The following is a 22,358-nucleotide window of genomic DNA, read 5'->3' as shown; positions in this document are numbered from 1 at the left end:
CCTGGTTTCTTGCACATAGTATGTACATAGAGTAAGAACCGCTCTGAGGTCGTACAGTCGTGGCTGTTTAGGACTGACTTTGACTGAGTTATGGTTTTCCATGCGTGATTTGCTTTCAGATTCCGGAGCTTACTCAACTCCCATGCAACTGTATATTTGAATCATAGCTCCTGAACTAACTTACGATGACTATTGACTTCATATATTTTTAAAGACATTCAGATGCGACAGTTGATGACATTTCAAGAAAACTGTGAGAACAAAGAAAATAAAATGGAAATGTGATGTTTTCCTGTGTGCTTTATTGCTTGTTACTGATGGGTGGTTATCACATGAAGATAACATGTTGCTGATGGGTGGTTATCAGATGAAGATAACATGTAGCTGCTTAATGAATCCTGATAGTTTGGATCTCCCAGCCCTATTAAACGTCTTCCTGAACCCCCTCCAGCCCATAATGCAGCAGTGTAAAGCAGTGCTCACATCTGGAAGCCCCCCAACACAGTCCTGAGACCCCATTGGTCCACAAGGTCTTTGATCACAGGGACACGTTGGTAGGACTCAGTCCGTCTCCCCAATGTCCCCTTTGCCCTTTGGCTGCAGCCACTTGGCGTAGAAGGATTCTTCGTAGTCTCCAACGCCCTCAAACTCAACGTCAGGGGACTCAATTTCAGCTTCTTCTGGGCCCAGAAAGTCCTTTAAAATATGGATCGCATTCAAACTTGGTATCAGGATTTTTACATACATTTAAGATTTTTCACTTGACTAAACTAGTGTAAAATCAGTTTTTACTAGTAACTGTACTTCCATTAGTCTCCTGTCAGTATTTTATCCAGGCTCATTGGAAGGTGTGAGGGGTCAACTTGCAAGACTTTTGAGGAGCCATGAACCTCCAGTATCCTCCGACCTCACCTGATCCGACTGCAGGTAGTTCTCAGCGAACGCCAGCATCTTCTTCCGCGTGGTGGTCTGGTTATAGTACCCTACAGCCTCCTGTTCAGACAAAGCATGTCAAACGCATCACTACATACATCGTTATATCATTTTTAGACAGTTTGATTTAATAACATACAGGATCTTGTTTGTCGAGCGAGGGCGTGTTGAAGGTTTTAGGCGTACATTAACATACAACTGTACATTAACTGAGCAGTCACATTCCTGGACCTCTGGTGATTCTGGAAAGAGGAATGTGAGTCTTGAGATTTTGAGACCTGAGAATGCTATGACAGAGCCATGCTAGGTCAAACATGAGGGAAAAGGCTCCATTGCAAATAAAACCATTCCACTCCCTTGAGTAGCTCAGTATGAATTGGTAATAAATGTCTGACTGAAATTCTGATGCCTTCTTATGACTAGTAACTAAGTAGCCTTGAGAACCAATGGTGGCCCATAGGGAAGGAGCCTATCTCCTGATTCCATAGTGTGAGGCAGCTTGATGTACAAGTACATCCTCTGGATATGACGCTAGCATGTCACAGGGACTCCCCCTTACCCCCAATCTGATACTGAGTGCCACGCAGGAAGGCATTTTTTATAGTGTTTGGTATGACTCGGACGGGGATCGAACCCCCAACCTCCCAATCTCAAGGCGGACACTCTAACCACAAGGCCACTGAGCTGGTCTTCATATAGAAGCTATTATTGGTCACATGCCTCCAGAAAGGCAAGGAGTGATTGGGCCATTTTTTGCCTCCAGGGAATTAAATAGCTTCTATCGCAAGTTTACAACCCACTTAATTGGCCATTGAATCTTGGCTGATCTTATCAGAAGGGGGTGATGATTGTTACTGCCTGTTGGTTTCTCCTCAGACATTTTCCCTTCAAAGTGTAGAGTTGAGTTTTGTCTCCATCCCATCTTTCAGTCGTCCCTTGGACCTCATCCATATCTGAGCGCTAGGTATTTCTGAATGTGCTGTAGTGGGTTCCCAGAGGAGGGCAGTGAAGTGCTTCTCTCACGGCTCTGGGTGTGAAGTGGCTGTCATGGAGGCCCCACTGCTGGCTGTAGGACCGGTAGTACAGCAGGTTCTGTCTCATCACCTCATCGTCTGGGTCAAAGAGGACGTGGCTGGAGGCACACGGGGCCGCGCGCCGGGCATCGCTCACTACACACACACACACACACACACACACACACACATACACACACACAGACAGAGAGCTTGATGAAGCAGAGGCGGTTTGGAACCAACTTGCTATTGTGACGATGGTGTAATTCTTGTAAAGCCAAAGATGTTCTAAGACGTCTGCTTTGATCTGTGTTCGACACCAGGTTGGTAAAAAACAACAACACTTGAACACTGAATGGACTGATATGGTACAGATTACAGGAAATAAATAGCATTGGTAATTACAGTAGTAGTACAATGGACAAATTACATTTAAAATTCATAATTTGTGAAAGAATGAAGCAACTATGAGCCTGATTGTAACCTTAGTGTCGAGAGATTAAACGATCAAAGGGAATGAAGGGTTAGTTGTGCATCACTCAAATTCACTGACCAGTCATTAACACCGCAGGTGAGGAATGTAGACATGCTGCTAGTACTTACATTTATAGTAAGCAAACTGCAGGTAATGGTACATAGTGGCCATGAATTTCTCCACAAAGTATCCGCCAACATTGGGCATCAAGCTCCCTTCACAGTTCACCTGACACCTGAGAGCTTCTACAAAGCCATCTGGACAGAAGATGATATCATATATTTAGCACACTGAAAAATCAAAACATTATATAAACACCCCTCTTTTCTTGCTGCTTTGTGGATAGATAGATAGATAGATAGATAGATAGATAGATAGATAGATAGATAGATAGATAGATAGATAGATAGATAGATAGATAGATGGATAGATAGATAGATAGATAGATAGATAGATAGATAGATAGATAGATAGATAGATAGATAGATAGATAGATAGATAGATAGATAGATAGATAGATAGATAGATAGATAGATAGAGAGTAGTAAGACCAGGTCTCTTTTACAGATGTGCCCTGTTTATAAACAACAGTACTTCTGTAGCAGAGCACAGACAATTACAAGAACAGTGACAACGAGCAGACAACAATGAAAATGTACGAACTTTCAATCAACAAATACAGTAGCAGAGAATGAAAAATCCAAAGTAGTGACAAAGTACAAGGATACAGAGTAGAATAATTATTAAAGTACAGTAAGAAAATAACGAGCATCAATGGCATTAAACTACAGTCCCATAGGTATACTGTAGGGATCGCCTGTACTAACCTGCCAGGGTCGGGTCGAGGTGTTTGACCAGGGACACCTCACTGGCCCCCTCACACCCTGCCTGGCACAGCTGGTGCTGCTGGAGGTACTGGTCCAGAGTCTGCTCCATCAGCCTGGCGCTGCTACTGAAGTCCCCAGAGTTGAAGAGAGTCACTGCTCTCAGAAAGCTGTCCTATAGGGGGGGGGGGGGGGGGTTTAGATGTTAGATGGAAGCTGTTCTCATTTAAGTTGGCGGCAGCTGAAGAGTTCTGATGGCAAACCGATAATTGTTGTCCCCAAATCTTTCTTACTGTAGGCTATTAGTAGTGTGAGAACACCTCTGTTTAGTGCAAACCTGCTTCATTAGTGAAATGTATTGTTGAAATATATATTTATATAGGCTATACGTTCTTGTTCGTAGTGTTTTGGTCGCTAATCTTCCGTCCTCTCCTCACCTCATAAGGTTTCTCCTCCTGGTTGATGAGGTAGCTCTCCAGGTCAAGCTGGCTTTTGTAGTAGTCCATGTGTTGGGTCATCAGCTGGTCATCGGGGTTCTTCTGTAGATAGGTGTGGGCGCAGGACACGGCCCTCTGAAGGTCATTGGTCTAGAGGACACAAAACGTTAGTCCTGACTACCCAATGAGCAGATACGGATGGGCATGTTGTGTGGCTCCATCTACTCCCATTCATAAACTCTGGTTAGAGATAAAACAAGTCTCAGGAATATAGATCTGCTAAACTGAAAACCATTGCGGGATATTAACTGATAAGAAATGAATGTAGTTGCTCTCCATCCTCATAGGGTGGAGATGGGTTGAGCAATTTTCTATCCTATTGTACAGATCCCTTTTGATTAGGCTACTGTACCTGGAAATGGGCAAAGTATAAATAGCGGTAGGGCGACCTTCTCTCGAAATCCTCCATGATCTCTTTCCTGGGATAGGGGAGAGAGAGCGCAGGGAAGTGCGCTCTGCACTTCCTCAGACATGACGCTCGCATCAATACGCGCCAGGACACCTGGAGGTCACCGTTCACCGGAAGCGCGTCCTCGTGGTCACGTCCTGCATCGTCACAGCGCCCTATGCAGTACGTCACACTGTCTCGTAGAAGACGATGCAGCCGTAAACTGAGCTCCATGTATTTGATACTTTCCGTCCAGTTTTCTGCGGCATAGTGATCCAAGGCTTGTCCGTACGCAGATGCGAGGGGAATGAGTTCTTCTAAAGGAAAGTTCCTGAAGTTGTACTGGTCGTATTGCGCGACCAGGACACAGACGCAACAGAACAACACGACTGAGAATAAAGCTTCTTTTACGCCTTGAGGATGGCCATCCATGGTAAACTAGTCATACCACCAGAGTCGCGTCGTCTTCTGTCTAGCTCATATGGTTTCCTGTGAGTTGTAGTGAGCGGTGGGCTGGTAAACCGCTTAGGGGTCTAGGGGAAGTGATGGTGGGGGGATACCCGAGGCCTATCATGTTTCTTGCTGTCGAATGCCCAGCTGTCATGTATGTAAACATGCTTTCAGCCTATCTGGTGGTTACTGATATCCTTGTGGGTTTCATGGGTTAAAATGATGTAGCCTACTTTTAGGCCTATAGAGCGAATTAGTGTATGTAATGGCTATCCACGACTGTCAAAATGATCCGTTTTCCCCCCAAAAGGGCAATGAAATTAAGGTCTACATCAAAAGCTAGACTTGTCACTACGGGGTGGGTCAGGGGTGAGCGTGCAACCTAATATGACCTCTGACCCCAGCTGACTGGGAGCCTTGAATGGTTATTAGAAAAAAAGTAGGAACAAAAAAAGTGTAGAAAAAGTAGCCAATTAATAAATGAGTTGTTGGATTGGTGTCAGGGAGTGTAGCTCCGCAGACAGTTTGCCTTGAATTCAGATTGAGAGAGGGCGGGTGATGCGGCCTATAAACATGAAATTAGTAGGCTATATTTTCATATTGAAGACCAATGCAGGTTTCTCTTGAGGGGCGGGGGTGCTATAATTGTAACCTATAAGTGCGGCTCCATCAACCTTATTATTCCCTGCCAACGTGCACGACAATGTGTACAGTACAATCTGTACGTCTCTGGAGCAGAAGGTCTATTAAGGACACTGAGCATTGTATAACCTGCCCCTCACCACGTTGTCCTATATAGCCTATGATTTAATGCGCAGTTCCTGAAACCCGTGTAATTTGACACGAGCAGGCAGTCACATTAAAGCACCTTGTGTTCGTCATGGCTACTTTGCAAGACAAAAATGTAAATCTGAAACAAAATTCATGGCCGTGTGTCCCCGTGAGATTGATCTGAACCTCAAAGTTTGCATCTAGCTCCATGCCGGTCCGAGAGAGGGCGTCTGGATCCCTGTCCCGGATCACTCGCCTCCTCGCCCCATCGCTCTGCGCAGCACCGCTAAGTCAACTGGAGACTGTCCACGTTTACAACATTCCTGCTGGGAGACCCTCCTCCTCCTCCTCCTCGGGAAAAGAGCCCTGCAGCCCAGTAACTCTCTTTCAGGACGGAGTGAATGAGTGTGCGCGTATGTGACTGTTTGGAGACGGATTAAGGCCAGTTTGTAGTTCTTAGCCTACAGATTAATCGTTTTTGCACTTTGAATCCGTTTCAAGGATTCGTCATCTTTATTTAAAATGTTTGCAAGCTGTGTTCTTGTTTTGCTCCTGAATTCCTGGCTGTGCGCGCAGAGCAACCCTAACCCGCACGGAGACATAACCGTGGACAGATATGTCATGCCGAAAATTTGTACCAGGGAAGTAAAAAGTGGGGATCATGTCCGCTATCACTACAATGTGACTTTACTTAATGGAAAAATCTTCGATTCGAGGTAAGATTTACTTTTTACCGTCTTTGTCTGCAGTAAAGTAAACTATTTTGGGTTTTTTTGTTTCCACGTCTCCGTTGCGTTTTCGTTTTGCGTGGCACTCAGTGTGATCCCACTAGTAGGCCTGTCTAAACCCTGGGATCTGTGAATGAGTGAATGGATGCACCATGCCTCCTCACAGTGTTCACAAAGATGGACCATTATCACCGACATTCATGCTGAGATTTATTTGAACTTCCGTTGCTCTCCGTTTGAATGCCGTCTCCCTCTCACGGTCTCTCTCTGCACAGTCACACCAGAGGGACCCCCACGGTGGGAGAGACGGGCTCTGGGCGCCTCATCGCCGGGATTGATAAAGGCCTGCAGGGGATGTGCGTGAACGAGCGCAGGAGGGTCACCGTGCCCCCTCACCTGGCCTACGGCAGCACCGGCGCAGGTAACTGAATAGGCCTATGAATACTGAACACCTCGGAAGAGCATATTGAGGCTAGATTATTTATTTATTGAATTGTTATTATTCTTATATTTTATTTATTTATTTACCATGCTATGTTCAAATGTAGGCCTACATGTGTCCTCCCGTACTAGGTGACGTGGTGCCCCCTAACAGCCCCCTGGTGTTTGACCTGCACCTGCTGGACTTGTGGAACACTGCCGACCTGGTCGTGACCCGCACCATCAGCACGCCCCAGAACTGTCAGCGCTCGGTGAAACGCACGGACTTCGTGCGCTACCACTACAATGGCACCCTGCTGACCGGCGACGTGTTTGACTCCAGGTGTGTAGGAGGGGGACTGATATTGGAAGGAACCACCAGAGGTTTATATGGGGGGGTTATAGACTGATTGATCGATTAAAGGGATAGTTCACCTAGAATATGCTATATTGTATTATTACAGTATGTGTATTAAAGTCAAGTCCATATTCCCTGGACTAGAAAGGCCTCCACAGAGAGATGTGAATTTCTAAAATGAATGCAAGCAGGCCCTGGTCATCTCCCGCCTGGACTACTGCAACTCCCTCCTCGCTGGGGCCCCGGCGTCAGCCATTAAACCCCTGGAACTTGTCCAGAAAGCTGCAGCTCGCTTGTTGTTCAACCACCGCAAGTTCTCCCACACAACTTCCCTTCTCCGTTCTCTACACTGGCTCCCTGTAGCGGCTCACCTCCAGTTTTAAACTCTGGCGCTAGCCTACAGGCAATGAAAGGAACAGCCCCCTCCTACCTCCAGGCCTTTGCCCCGTCACTCTGAGGCCCCTCTGGTCGATCGACACGGTCATGTCTCTTCTCTGTCCTGGCCCCGCAGTGGTGGAACGAACTGCCCACTGATGTCAGGACAGCAGAGTCGCTGCCCATCTTTCATTGCAGGCTCAAAACTCATCTCTTCAAGAAGTACTACAACAATCCTCCCTCTTAAGCAACTATTGTATTTTAGATTGCTATTCTTGCACTTTGCCTTCATCACTAGATTATACTCTTAGTCACTTGTTTTAGAAAGAAGATGCACTTGTGAGTTCTGGCAAGTAGTAGTACATTGGCTTTTCCTACGTTAAACGCAATTATTGTTAGTTGCTTTGGATAAAAGCGTCTACTAAATATAATGTAATGTAATGCAAGTACAATTTTCCCAAAATTGATGTGTCTGTGCAACATTAGTGTTGAACTATTATTCATATAGGAAGAAGCTCTTGTATATTTCACTTCTTCCGCAGCATCGCACTGATGCCAAATTAACATCAAAACTCAAATTCATCATTGTCAACGCTGCCTGAACCTTGAACCTGAACCTTAAACCAGGGCTTCCACCGATACACGGCTCTGTCTCACACATCCACCACTGAGATGAGCTCCTCCTGTGTGAGTGACAGGCTATGGTTTGTTAGTGCTGTGTTATCCAGGTGTGTGTTATCCAGGTGTGTGTTATCCAGGTGTGTGTTATCCAGGTGTGTGTTATCCAGGTGTGTGTGAGCGTGTGCTGACTATGCGCTTGTGTGTGTGAGTGACAGGCTATGGTTTGTTTGTGCTGTGTTATCCAGGTGTGTGTTATCCAGGTGTGTGTTATCCAGGTGTGTGTTATCCAGGTGTGTGTTATCCAGGTGTGTGTTATCCAGGTGTGTGTGAGCGCGTGTGCTGACTGTGCGCTTGTGTGACCCCCCATAGCTACAGCAGGAAGCAGACCCACGACGGTCTGGTGGGGGACAACCGGCTGATCAAGGGCATGGATGAGGGCCTGCTGGGGATGTGCGTGGGCGAGGTCCGGAACATCGTCATCCCGCCCTTCAAAGCCTACGGGGAGAAAGGATATGGTAAGAGGAGACGGGAGGGGCTGTGTGTGTGTGTGTGTGTGTGTGTGTGTGTGTGTGTGTGTATGGACGTTCTTTTGTGAGGGATGGATGCTACTACTAGTTCAGAGGCTAACTCCATCTCAAATGTATAGAGCTACATGCTGGTATATTAGTATCATTTTAGGTATGTATAGAGCTAGGTTTGCACAATTCCAGGGATATTCAAAGTTGGAAACTTTCCATGGGAATTAACGGGAATTCAGTGTGCAGCAGGATGCTAGGAATTAGCTGTGCATTGGATGGAAGATTGCACTGCACATGTGATGGATGAATGCACAGTACAGGGTTGAAATTCAACTGAATTTTCATTAAATCAGGTTGTTTTAACCAAGATCATGCTACAAGATCTAGAATAGCATTTTAAGTTTTCCATCAACTAGGCTACACTTAAGTTCCCTGTTATAGTGGTGGTGGTGTAACGGTCTAATGCATTGTGCTCCGGTGCAGCTGCCCACCGGAAACCGCTGGTCTCATCAGATCTGAGTATGGCCCGATCCCAGAGGGAGGGGCCTATTGGGCCGCCGCTCCCTGAGGGTGGTTAGTTTAATCTTGGCTTGAGCGTTCGTCACACAACAGCAGCCCTGTCTGGTGTCAGAATGACGGTTGAGAGCTGAGAGAGTCAGGAAGTTGTCTCTCCCGTTCACATTGCCGACCGGCCGGGTTGTGTGACGAATCCTCAACAGTTAGTAGGGGGTAACTGGACACTAAGTCAGGGTCAATTGGCTACCAAATTGGATGAAAATGGGATCAAATCCTAAAATAAGTATATCAAATAAAATACAAATAAACATTTTAAAAATCTGTTATAGGCTACAAAAAAAGGCGGACATTTTCCGCCCCTTTGCAACCCTATATAGAGCTACATGTATAGAGCTACATGCTGGTACATTTGTATTATTCTGGGTACCAGGTGCTCTCTGAGACTGGAAGCAAGGCTAGTTTCTTAACACGTTGGACCTCTTAGAAGTAGAACTCTGCACACAAATGAGTGAAACCTATTTAGATAGATATATAGATAGATAGATAGATAGATAGATAGATAGATAGATAGATAGGTAGGTAGACAGACAGACAGACAGACAGACAGACAGACAGACAGACAGACAGACAGACAGACAGACAGACAGACAGACAGACAGACAGGTAGATAGATAGATAGATAGATAGATAGATAGATAGATAGATAGATAGATAGATAGATAGATAGATAGATAGATAGGTAGGTAGGTAGGTAGGTAGGTAGGTAGGTAGGTAGGTAGATAGATAGATAGATAAATAGGTAGATAGATAGATAGATAGATAGGTAGGTAGGTAGGTAGGTAGGTAGGTAGGTAGGTAGGTAGATAGATAAATAGGTAGATAGATAGATAGATAAATAGGTAGATAGATAGATAAATAGGTAGATAGATAGATAGATAGATAGATAGATAGATAGGTAGGTAGGTAGATAGATAGATAGATAGGTAGAAAGATAGATAGGTAGATAGATAGATAGATAGATAGATAGATAGGTAGGTAGGTAGATAGATAGATAGATAGGTAGGTAGATAGATAAATAGGTAGATAGATAGATAGACAGATAGATAGATAGATAGATAGATAGATAGGTAGGTAGGTAGATAGATAGATAAATAGGTAGATAGATAGATAGAGTACAGAATTCAGTTTTGCCACCATTTTTGCAGTTAAAGTAGCTCCTATACTCAGTGCCCTAGTTTAAACTTCTTCTTCTTAAAGTCTTGCTAGCCATACTCATGGGTTACACACATGGATGTACAAACAGACTACTACACATACAATGTTTATGTGGTGTGCTACGTTTGTTGAACAATAGGCCACACAGTTAACTTCTGTTCCATTTCATTTTCTACATCAATGTTTACCAACCGTTTCACTACAGGAAGTGTTAGCAGCACTACAGGAAGCATTGACAAGTCTGTTTCCCCCTCGTCAGGCTCAGAGATCCCGCCTCAGGCCACTCTGGTGTTCGATGTCCTGCTGGTCGACCTGCACAACCCCAAGGACGACGTCACCGTGGAGAACCAGCTGGTGCCCGACTCCTGCACGCGCAAGTCTGTCGCCGGGGACTACATCCGCTACCATTACAACGGCACCTTCCTCAACGGAGTGGCGTTCGACAGCAGGTGATGCTCTCAACGCACCAGCTACACCGGGTAGAGACGGGCAACGAGAGAACACAACACCGGGTAGAGACGGGCAACGACAGAACACAGAACCTCACTAGAAGTGGTGCTCAGAGGGCACAGACCTCCGCCCCTGAATGCATTTCGTGGCTCTGTGCACGACCAAAATTGAATGGGTTCTAAGTTGGCCCGTGCTCCACTCCTCCACCGAGGCTCATGAGAAGCAGTCTCGGTCCAGTAGTTTCTGCGTAATCCCGCTCACAAACAAACGCACAAACAAACGTACAAACAAACGTACAAACAAACGCACAAACGCACGCACAAACAAACGCACAAACAAACGCACAAACAAACGCACAAACAAACGCACGCACGCACACCACGGAAAACATGACAGTACCTCTCGCCCTGCACTGTTGCTGGGGCGACGGTAAATATATAAGAATAGGATTCTAACCAGGGTCTTTACAGGCATGCTCATGATAAACAGTGGCTCCCAAGCCTCCACAGCCGTGCGTTCTCCCCTACCCTCCTGAAGGATGCTCCCCTACCCTCCTGAAGGATGCTCCCCTACCCCTCCCACACTAATATGAACCTCAAAGAATGGATAGGGGATCACATTAACGTGACTCAACCAGGCCTGTGTTAGTATTAGTGCGTATAAGGACAGAGAGGCTGCTTTACTGTCTAGACGCTGCTTTAGGCTGTCTTCGCCCTTTTAAACATGCGCTTGCATGCATCGCCCTGCGTACAGTATGCGCGCTATGGAAGGCGGCACTGCGTCTGTGCATGTCACACAGGAAGGCGGACCGTCACTCAGAGAGACACGCCTCCTATCCACGATTCAGTGGTTTGGCAGCATCTAGACTCCAGAACATTCCAGATGTCCCAGAGCATGAAATCACGCTGCTGTCTTGGTTTGTCATAACTAAGCAGCTTTGTGTTTTTAAGTAGAGAAAACACAGTGACAATAGCGCACTTTAATTCAAACAGGTTTTCAAAAACACAAAAAAGGTGTCTAAACGTGGCGTAAGCATCACACCCGGCCTGTTGTGTTGATTTCCTGATCTCCTCTCCTCTCAGCTACCAGAGGAACAACACGTACAACACGTACATCGGGATGGGCTACGTGATCTCGGGGATGGACAAGGGTCTGCAGGGGGTGTGCGTCGGGGAGCGCAGGCGTCTCATCCTGCCCCCACACCTGGCCTACGGAGATCAGGGCGCAGGTGAGCCGGTCCGAGGGAAGCCGCCGTTTGCTCGCCGTCTGCTATATCAGTGCGATTCTGAACTACCTGTAGCAGTAGCTGTGCGTTCCCGCTACCGTGGCTGAGTTTGTCCCATCTGTGTTGCCGTCCCAGGTCAGGACATCCCTGCCTCGGCCGTGCTGGTCTTCGACATCCACGTCATCGACTTCCACAACCCCAAGGACTCTGTGGAGATCCAGGTGACGCACAAGCCCGAGGTGTGCAACGAGACCAGCGACGCCAACGACCTCATCCACTACCACTACAACTGCTCCCTGCTGGACGGGACACGCCTCTTCTCCTCGTGAGTCAGGGCGGACGAGACGCTTACCTAACCACGCCTGATCTTTTGAACCTATCGTCTCCTTATTCAGTTAACTGGTGGTATGCCACACATCGAACGCCACGTGTCACGTGACTTGGCGCCATATTGCATGTTGTATTCCGTTTGTTGTGCACTAATCCTGAATTCCAGACATACGTACGACTCCGACATCAAGATACTATATGATATGTTTACTAGTTGTGATATGTTTATTAGTCGAGATATGTTTGTTCACTAGTCGTGATGTTTGTTTACTAGTCGTGATATGTTTACTAGTCGTGATATGTTTGTTTACTAGTCGTGATGTTTGTTTACTAGTCGTGATATGTTTGTTTACTAGTCGTGATATGTTTACTAGTCGTGATATGTTTGTTTACTAGTCGTGATATGTTTGTTTACTAGTTGTGATATGTTTACTAGTCGTGATATGTTTACTAGTCGTGATATGTTTGTTCACTAGTCGTGATATGTTTGTTTATTAAGCCCCGTCTCCCTGTGCTCTCCTAAACGGCGTTGTTCCTATGTGTGTCCTCAGGAGTGACTATGACAACCTGCAGGACACGGTTCTGGGGGCGGACAAGGTGATCGACGGGCTGGACAAGGGTCTGAGGGGCATGTGCGTGGGCGAGAGGAGGGTGGTCATCGTACCGCCCCACCTGGGCCACGGAGAGAGAGGGGGTGAGATGAGACACCCCTGCTGTTATAGGACCACAGGTCTAGAACGCTGCACACATTCTAATCTCGTTAATCGCCACTTAACACATTCTAATCACTTAAAGACGCCATGAAATCAAAAATGCATTTATTTCCATTTTGGATCACATCCTTGGTCATAGTGTGCACCTATTTAACAATATGTGGCCAACTTTTTTTGGAATTTCAGTTTCGTTGTAATCTTATATCAAATCCTATGGTTTTTTTCTTCTTGTAAAACAATATCTCCGAGTGCTACGTCAGCAATGCAAGAGGAGGTCAACCAATAATCTCACAACATCCACCCGTCAATCAACGCTATCTGTCTATCAGGGTTAGGGTTATCAAATCTGTCTAAAGTTGTTATAACCCGCCCACATGTCAATGTTCCAATCAAATTCCTCTACATATGATGTCCCGCCCCTATAGTCTGTTTGAGTCGGAAATACGTCAAACTACGGAAGTCAGATGATCTCAAACGTACGTTTCAGCTGGACTAACAGTCTAATCTTGTTAATCGCCAATTAACACATTCTAATCGTGTCATCGCCACTTCAGTCAATTTAACAGGCATAACAAAGTGTAGGACACAGTTACCCCAAACTTTAATACACTGGATCGACTAATCATGGCCTGGAGACCCATACTTAGACCAGGTGTGGGTAGTACTGGTGCTAACACGGTGCTTAGACCAGGTGTGGGTAGTACTGGTGCTAACACGGTGACCAGGTGTGGGTAGTACTGGTGCTAACACGGTGACCAGGTGTGGGTAGTACTGGTGCTACCACGGTGCCCGTTAGTCCTCCAAAAATGTTATTTAGGACAATGTATTTTGAAGGAATCATGCACAAATATATCAGCAACGTTCAAATGGCGATATACTACCCCCCCCCCCCCCCCACACATTATCAAAATGACCAGTCAGACCTTCAGTCCTCACCATTGCTTTCATGAGTACCTGAACACTTAACACTCTACTAACACGTTCTCCCCCCAGCTCCTAACACGTACCCCCGTTCTCCCCCCAGCTTCTAACACGTACCCCCGTTCCCCCCCCCAGCTTCTAACACGTACCCCCGTTCTCCCCCCCAGCTTCTAACACGTACCACCGTTCTCCCCCCAGCTTCTAACACGTACCCCCGTTCTCCCCCCCAGCTTCTAACACGTACCCCCGTTCTCCCCCCCAGCTTCTAACACGTACCCCCGTTCTCCCACCCAGCTTCTAACACGTACCCCCGTTCTCCACCCAGCTTCTAACACGTACCCCCGTTCTCCCCCCAGCTTCTAACACGTACCCCCGTTCTCCCACCCAGCTTCTAACACGTACCCCCGTTCTCCCACCCAGCTTCTAACATGTACCCCCATTCCCCCCCCAGCTTCTAACACGTACCCCCGTTCTCCCCCCAGCTTCTAACACGTACCCCCGTTCTCCCACCCAGCTTCTAACACGTACCCCCGTTCCCCCCCCAGCGTCTGGCGTGCCGGGCAGCGCCGTGCTGAAGTTCGAGCTGGAGCTGGAGCACCTGCAGAAGGGCGTTCCTGACGGCTATCTGTTCGTCTGGCTGGAGGAGAGCCCCGCCGAGCTCTTCCAGGCCATGGACGCCGACCAGAACCAGGAGGTCCCCGTGGAGGAGGTACCCCATGTGTATCAATCAATCAATCAATCAATCAAAGCTTTATTTGTACAGCGCATTTCATACCCAGAGGCAACACAATGCGCTTTACAGAGAACAAGGGAGGTGGGCATACGACCCACTCTCTACATATTCCAGAGGGAAGCAAAAAAACAGTAATCACCCGGGGGTCAGATAAGTGAGCTGTAAAAATTCTTCCCTGACCCCTCTCAACAAGGCGATCGAGCTCCTGGAGTATGTTTGTCTAACAGCTAAGAACATTTATAAAGCAATTAATTACATTTTCAGAGTAAGAGAGGCTAATAACATCATAGGAGAGACATGGCAAACACTGGTGTGTGTCTGTGTGTGCGTGAGTGTGCCTGGGCCCAGAGACGCAGCACACAGTGGGGAGCAGTAAGACCTACGGATGAGGACTGGATGATTGATGCTTGGGGGACAACAGACCGGCAAAGACTGACTGGAGGACCATAATATTAATTAATAGAGAGAGAGAATAGTCCGCAGTCTGAAGCTCCCACAGGGAATTTATTCTTCCTTTATCCTTCTCTTTTAAGGATTCTTTTTAGTCGAGCACCTGTTGAACTTGATCTCAGATATTCCTCTGTTGCAACAATAAGATGAATTCACATGACTTCCCCCCCCCCCCCCGACTCTCTCCCCTATAGTTTGGAGAGTTCATCACGCTACAGGTGGCGGAGGGCAAAGGTCGCATGAAGCCCGGGGCGGAACCTGAGGACGTCATCGCCGACATGTTCAGGAACCAGGATCGCAACCAGGACGGAGTCATCACGCCGGACGAGCTGAAGCTGAAGGTGCAGGAGGACAAGGAGAACGCGCACGAGGAGTTGTGATGACGAAACAAACACGCCTCCCCTCGCTCAGGGAAGGACCACACACACCACATTCACACACACCTCCCCTCGCTCAGGGAAGGACCACACACACCACATTCACACACACCTCCCCTCGCTCAGGGAAGGACCACACACACCACATTCACACACACCTCCCCTCGCTCAGGGAAGGACCACACACACCACATTCACACACACACCTCCCCTCGCTCAGGGAAGGACCACACACACCACATTCACACACACCTCCCCTCGCTCAGGGAAGGACCACACACACCACATTCAAAGACTTTTTTTTTAATACAGTGGATTTCTTAATATTTTCAGTGATACAAATTGCACCGTTCATTTGTGTGCGTGTTGTGCGTTGGTCATGTTTGATAAAGTTATTGTATTGACGTGTAGATCTACCAAACGGCACCTTAAAATGTCCCTGATTTTCTGCTCAATAAAGTTTTCCAGAAAAATATATTTTACAAACCTCTCTGTTACAACGACCCTGTGAAAGGTAGAGGCTGAGAAACACCTGAGCTGGACGCCGAGCAACCCCCAACATTCAGGAACATTTAACATGGTTATCTGGTGAATGGCAGCTCAAACACACTTCATCCAATAGTCAGAAATACAGGGGTTAGTTACAGTACCTTGCAATAACTTGGTAATGTGCGAAACAAAACAGAATGTACTGTAAAAGGCTTTGCTGGCAGCAAATAAAGTTAATATCTATCTAAAATTGCATGCCACTGATGAGGCAATACCAAGACCCTACTGTATGTAATACAGTAATTGTATGTAATAACTCCCATGTGATATGTTTCATTTAGCTAATCCTAGACTAAACCATCCCTTTAGTTTCCCCTTTAAAACAAGTCCGAAATAAAAGATGTAAAACTCAATAAAATGTACGGCATCAACATCTACAATAGGGACAGTCGTCAAGTGGAACATGTGAATCAAAACACAGATGAACACATCCTATTGGTTGACTGGTCTCGTGCGCCCGCCCCTTCAGTTGAGGAGAGTAGAGGCGCAGCGCGGCGTTGAGCGACCGCTCCCGTCTTCTGAAGACATTTCAACACAAATGGCTTGTAAACGTCTCGGGCATCCATGTTCCATACAGACAGAAGAGGAGATGAACAACTCACAGTGACCCCACCCCGCATGGAGAAAAGTGTCGCTTTGGATAAAAGATAAAAGTGCTAAATGACTGTAATGTAATGTAATCCCCGGAGGGAAGAAGCTGGAGAGCACCAGGTTGAAAGGCCCAGGAGAGGCAGAGCCCCAGCGTGTGCAGGTTCCAGACGCGGGGCTGAAGAGGGAGAGCAGAGGAGGGAGAGCAGAAGAGGGAGAGCAGAGGAGGGAGAGCAGAGGAGGGAGAGCAGAGGAGGGAGAGCAGAGGAGGGAGAGCAGAGGAGGGAGAGCAGAGGAGGGAGAGCAGAGGAGGGTACGCTCACAGTCCGTCACCCCCCTGAGTGTTCAGGTCTCACACCAGCCTCTCCGGTGTGAGTGACGGATCATCTGGTTGAGGTCAAAGTCAGTCTTAGGGAAGCGGAGGGATACATACACACATACACACATACACACATTTAAGACGCATGACATCTGGATTCTCAAGAAGAGTTTGGAAGTGAAACAAACTATAACAAAAAGTATTTTAAAAAGTAAAATAAAATCTGGAAGTGGTACTCCAGCATCCAGCTGTGTGGGCGGAGTCAACCCCCTCCAACCTCCCTCGGCCAGCATGTGATTGGTTTGTGATTCTTGAGACCCCCCTCCTCCCATGGAAACAGGAAGTGACCCATGCCTGCCGCCCCTTGCCACATCACTTCCTGTCCCGTCTCAGTTGCCGGTGGTGATGTAGCTGAGGACGGCGTTGGGGACGTCCAAGGTCTCGTCCTTCACCAGGACGATGTCGTAGGAGTTGACGTAGGACTCCCTCCTCTCCTCCACCTGGGGACACACACACAGCAGCCGGCGCATTCACACACAACCTGGGGACACACACACACACACCCTTCACTGCTGTTTCCACATGGGGACAGTCTGACCGGTCTAAGACTCTGCATGGTGTCTCAAACTAGTCCAACTCGGAGCATTGAAAACATGGTATCAACAACTCAACCTGAGTAAGCACTGAAATATTCTACTTAATAATCAGAACCAACTCATCATTCTGACATGGTCAGAGCCGTCCTCCTCCGCCAGTCTCCATCCATCATCCATCCATCATCCATCCATCATCCATCCATCGATCCTTCCATCCATCCATCCATCCATCCATCATCCATCCATCATCCATCCATCCATCGATCCTTCCATCCATCCATCCATCCATCCATCCATCCATCCATCCATCCATCCATCCATCCATCCATCCCTCGTTCCCTCCCTCCACCCTTCCTTCCTTCCTTCCTTCCTTCCTTCCTTCCTTCCTTCCTTCCTTCCTTCCTTCCTTCCTTCCTTCCTTCCTTGATGATCTAAAATCATGAGATAGGTCAAAGCATATTATGCTCCTCGTTCACATAGATCTGTCACCTTGTATATCAGATCAGTGATTTTTTCCCAATGAAGGAAGGCTACATCTTTAGAGAATGGTAAATGGACTGCACTTCTATAGCACCTTTCTACCTTAACGGACACAGCGCTTTACAATGGCCTCTCATTCACACATTCACACACCAATGGCGGCCAACTGCCATGCAAGGTGCTAACCTGCTCATAGGGAGCAATTTGGGGTTCAGTGTCTTTGCCCAAGGACATGTGGACAGGAGGAGCCGGGATTCGAACCGCCAACCCTGTGGTCATTGGACGACCCGCTCTACCTCCTGAGCCACAGCCGCCAGAACCTGAGCGGGGTCCCAGTCCCGGGTCAGGGTCAGGGTCAAGGTCAAGGTGGATTGTCCCTCACCTGGTCGTTGAGGAAGCCGATGGTGAGGAGGTGCTGGGTCTCGGCCACCCCGTCCGCCATGGCGAGGTCTCCCAGCGAGTCCCCCAGCAGCAGCACGTTGGGCCGGCCCCCCGGCGCCTGGAAGCGGGCGGCGTGGAGCAGGGCGCCCTCCCGCTTGTTGAAGGTGTGGAGCAGCGGCTCCTGGAAGCCCTGCAGCACCCCCTGGAGGCCAGGAGAGAAACACGTTCAGTAGCCAGACTGTTTATTTAGCATGTAAACCTCTCTCTCTGTACCTGGACAGTTTGGGTGAACACATTGGTTTCGAGTTGATTGATTGTATACATGCTACAATACATTTTGCTCATGGCGCACACGCACGCACACACACACACACACGCACGCACACACACGCACGCACGCACGCACGCGCGGGTCCAGTATAGAGCCTCAACACTCACGCTGTGGTCGAAGTCCATGTAGTTTGAGATGACGTGGACGTTAGGATGGAACACCTGGTTCTGCCGGATCACCTCCTCCAGGATGTCCCCCACCCCGGCAGAGAGGATGACCAGAGGCACCTGCTGCTCCTGCAGACGGGCGAAGAACAGCTGGTAGCCCTCCCTGGAGAGAGAGACCAGCACAGGAATACACCTCGTCTCACCATAGCAGACTCTGGACATCTCTGGACATCTCTAGACATCTCCACCTCCGAATGTCTGGAGACATCTCAATTGAAAACCGCTGCTAGAACAGCGACGAAAACCAACCCTCCCAACCGGAGCCTCTGCCTACATCTCCAATAGGCCTCACCCAAACCATGTCCTCCCCTATCCTCGTCCCTAGTGAGTACATCTCCAATAGGCCTTACCCAAACCATGTCCTCCCCAGTGAGTACATCTCCAATAGGCCTTACCCAAACCATGTCCTCCCCTATCCTCGTCCCTAGTGAATCAAACTGGAGTGGAGAGTCAAAACATTGAAAACTTCTCCAGGTCTCCGCCCCATTCGGCAGGACTGAAGACTCTATGAGCGCAGCGTTTAGAGACTGACTCGTGAGTCTAACACACCCAAGCTGTTCATCTTCATCTGTATCCTCACTGGGCCGGGGTTCTGACCTGAGCATGGCGCTGGACTCCTTCACCACCGGGGTTCTGACCTGAGCATGGCGCTGGACTCCTTCACCACCGGGGTTCTGACCTGAGCATGGCGCTGGACTCCTTCACCACCGGGGTTCTGACCTGATCATGGCGCTGGACTCCTTCACCACCGGGGTTCTGACCTGAGCATGGCGCTGGACTCCTTCACCACCGGGGTTCTGACCTGAGCATGGCGCTGGACTCCTTCACCACCGGGGTTCTGACCTGAGCATGGCGCTGGACTCCTTCACCACCGGGGTTCTGACCTGAGCATGGCGCTGGACTCCTTCACCACCTGGGTTCTGACCTGAGCATGGCGCTGGACTCCTTCACCACCTGGGCCAGCAGGTCCCTCCTGATCTTCTGCTGGACCAGCAGCTCGTGAACCTTGGTCCACCTGTAGAGAGGTACCGGATCAGCATCATGGCATTCATCTTGCTTGTTTACTAAGCGTATAAGTGCCCCTTCTTAGCAGACCTCTAGGCCAGGAGCCTGTCCCCTGTTTCTCAAAGGGGGGGGGGGCAGTTTGATGTAGTACACCCCCAGGACAGGACGCTAGTTGATCTCAGGGCCTCACCCTGGTTCAGGTCCTATAAGTGCCCTGCAGTGGCGCTGGGTTGGGGGATTTATCACCCCACCTCGCCAGGGACAGGCCCTCAAACCGCAAGGCATTACATTACATTACAGTCATTTAGCAGACGCTTTTATCCAAAGCAACTAACAATAACTGCATTTAACGTAGGAAAAGCCAATGCACTACTACTTGCCAGATCTCACTGCATCTCCTTTCTAAAACAAGTGACTAAGAGTATAATCTAGTGCTGAAGGCAAAGTGCAAGAATACTGTAGCAATCTAAAATATAATAGTTGCTTAAGAGGGAGGATTGTTGTAGTACTTCTTGAAGAGGTGAGTTTTGAGCCTGCGGTGAAAGATGGGCAGCGACTCTGCTGTCCTGACGTCAGTGGGCAGTTCATTCCACCACTGCGGGGCCAGGACAGAGAAGAGCCGTGACCGTGGGGTCAGGACAGAGAAGAGCCGTGACCGTGGGGTCAGGACAGAGAAGAGCCCTGACCGTGGGGTCAGGACAGAGAAGAGCCGTGACCGTGGGGTCAGGACAGAGAAGAGCCGTGACCGTGGGGCCAGGACAGAGAAGAGCCGTGACCGTGTTGATCGACCGCAGGGGCCTCAGAGTGACGGGGCAAACAGTCGCCCCGAGGTAGCAGAGCGTAGCGGTCGGGAGGGGGTGTAGGGTTTGACCATGGCCTGGAGGTAGGAGGGAGCTGTTCCTTTCATTGCCCTGTAGGTTAGCGCCAGAGTTTTAAACTGGAGGAGCTGCTGCAGGGAGCCATGTGTAGAGAATGGAGAAGGGAAGTTGTGTGGGAGAACTTGCGGTGGTTGAACACCAGGCGAGCAGCAGCTGAACTGTTAAGCGGTTAGTGACAATATTTCAAAGGAAAGAAACTACTAGAAACTGGCTTCCTGATATTTCTGTCTTTATCGTACACACAACAAACTCTCACCCATTCCTGAGAGAGTTACGAGAGAAAGAGAGACTCAAGATGCTACGTGAATACGCTACCTGGCACTTCCAGTCTGCCTGGCTACTCACCATTCCACCATGAGGGGCAGCTTCTCCTCAACAGAGCGGGCGGCGTCGATCTCTATCGGGTAGTACGTGTTTAATAACTCCCTCATCTACAGACGACAGGGAGATTCATGAGCAAACATTCATACAGTCTGGAGAGTGACACATCGTGTAATAACACCGTTCTCCTGTTACTGTAATGCACCTCACCCTCTTCTTGCAATCGTCGTTGAGGAGTAAGCTGTTGTCTAAGATATCTGCAAAAGGCATAAATAAAGGTTTTAATCCCGATAGCGAAACGTTGTAGGAGCGTTGTAGGAGCGTTGTAGGAACGTTAGGTCTAGGGTCTAGGAGGGGACTCACTGTGGCTGCTGGGACACCTGCTCCCGTTATGGGCGAACCTGGTGAGCGTCATGTCGAAGTCGGAGATCACCTGTAAGGACACGAGACCGCGTTGGGAATGGAATCCTCACCTCGCACGGCAGCGGTAGAGCGTACACACACATCCACGGTCTCACATTAAAGGGTTCAGTTCTGGATGCTTTGTCACCCTCTAAACCAGGGGTGTCCAAACTTTTGTCACTGAGGGCCACATACAGAAAAATCTACGAAGGACTGGGCCACTCACTAGAGGTGAGGTATATAGCCTCACCTCTAGTGTATTAAAGTTAGCAAAATCAATCACCAGCCTCACCTCTGACAGTTTATCAGTGTACCAGCCAGGAGGAAGTGCAGCCTAATCCATGGTTCAGATCAGGTTAGCCTACACAGCCACTTCTAACATCAGCTAACCTAAATCTAACCATCGCTAACAAAACATCTATAGTATTGGAGTGATAGTGGCAGCTGCGACAAGTACAGAATTGAATGAGTGGGATGGGAGGCGTGTGTGTGATGTGATGGGAGGCGTGTGTGTGATGTGATGGGAGGCGTGTGTGTGATGTGATGGGAGGCGTGTGTGTGATGTGATGGGAGGCGTGTGTGTGATGTGATGGGAGGCGTGTGTGTGATGTGATGGGAGGCGTGTCTGTGATGTGATATCCACGTCCGGAGGGCTGTGTGGGTTCAGGTGCTGGATCACCTGGAGGGCCCCGGGGCCGGCGCGGCGCATGGCCTGGACCGTCTCCTCCACTCGGCTGCGGTCCCTCATCAGGACAGAGGACTTGGCCAGCTGGGGGATCTTTTGAGAGACAGAGAGAGTTAACATCGGCCTCACATCCGTGCAGGCTTCCGGAGGAGAAACAGGGAATCCGGGAGAACTCAGCCACAGACCTCTACAAGGGGACACCAAGGAAAGATGAGGACAGGGAGAGAGGGAGAGTGGGGGGGGGACAGTCAGGACTAGGCAGGGGGGGACAGTCAGGACTAGGCAGGGGGGGACAGTCAGGAGGGAACAGTCAGGACTAGGCAGGAGGGGACAGGGGGGGACAGTCAGGACTAGT

General features: G+C 48.6%; 3 protein-coding genes across 3 annotated transcripts; 1 reads left to right on the top strand and 2 right to left on the bottom strand.

The window, feature by feature from the left end:
* Positions 1-561: 561 nt before the first annotated feature.
* Positions 562-4,294, bottom strand: LOC311323879 (endoplasmic reticulum protein SC65-like; the record flags this gene model as incomplete). The annotated part of the gene is made up of 8 exons (XM_084456179.1): positions 562-696; positions 913-993; positions 1,957-2,102; positions 2,550-2,678; positions 3,249-3,420; positions 3,683-3,832; positions 4,095-4,161; positions 4,263-4,294. The coding sequence occupies 8 exons, from the start codon at positions 4,292-4,294 to the stop codon at positions 562-564; spliced, it is 912 nt and encodes a 303-aa protein (XP_084312305.1).
* Positions 4,295-5,768: 1,474 nt separating this feature from the next.
* Positions 5,769-16,368, top strand: LOC311324062 (peptidyl-prolyl cis-trans isomerase FKBP10-like). Its single transcript, XM_084456442.1, has 10 exons — positions 5,769-6,067; positions 6,355-6,500; positions 6,653-6,842; positions 8,223-8,368; positions 10,362-10,551; positions 11,635-11,780; positions 11,913-12,102; positions 12,659-12,801; positions 14,287-14,450; positions 15,119-16,368. The coding sequence occupies exons 1-10, from the start codon at positions 5,874-5,876 to the stop codon at positions 15,302-15,304; spliced, it is 1,695 nt and encodes a 564-aa protein (XP_084312568.1). The 5' UTR covers positions 5,769-5,873; the 3' UTR covers positions 15,305-16,368.
* LOC311323878 (7-methylguanosine phosphate-specific 5'-nucleotidase-like) lies at positions 16,365-22,123 on the bottom strand (the record flags this gene model as incomplete). Its single annotated transcript, XM_084456178.1, has 8 exons — positions 16,365-17,257; positions 18,216-18,416; positions 18,653-18,815; positions 19,638-19,727; positions 20,941-21,026; positions 21,127-21,173; positions 21,280-21,349; positions 21,998-22,123. The coding sequence occupies 8 exons, from the start codon at positions 22,121-22,123 to the stop codon at positions 17,147-17,149; spliced, it is 894 nt and encodes a 297-aa protein (XP_084312304.1). The 3' UTR covers positions 16,365-17,146.
* Positions 22,124-22,358: the final 235 nt, after the last annotated feature.

Source organism: Borostomias antarcticus (genome assembly GCF_949987555.1).
Source record: "Borostomias antarcticus genome assembly, chromosome: 22".
NCBI lineage: Eukaryota > Metazoa > Chordata > Actinopteri > Stomiiformes > Stomiidae > Borostomias > Borostomias antarcticus.
This window is presented reverse-complemented; position numbering and strand designations above follow the sequence as displayed.

Coding starts and splice junctions, on each gene's coding strand:
- LOC311324062 (XM_084456442.1), top strand. CDS start 5,874: ATGTTTGCAAGCTGTGTTCTTGTTTTGCTCCTGAATTCCTGGCTGTGC. Junction 6,501..6,652: donor CTACGGCAGCACCGGCGCAG/GTAACTGAATAG, acceptor CTCCCGTACTAG/GTGACGTGGTGCCCCCTAAC. Junction 14,451..15,118: donor AGGAGGTCCCCGTGGAGGAG/GTACCCCATGTG, acceptor TCTCCCCTATAG/TTTGGAGAGTTCATCACGCT.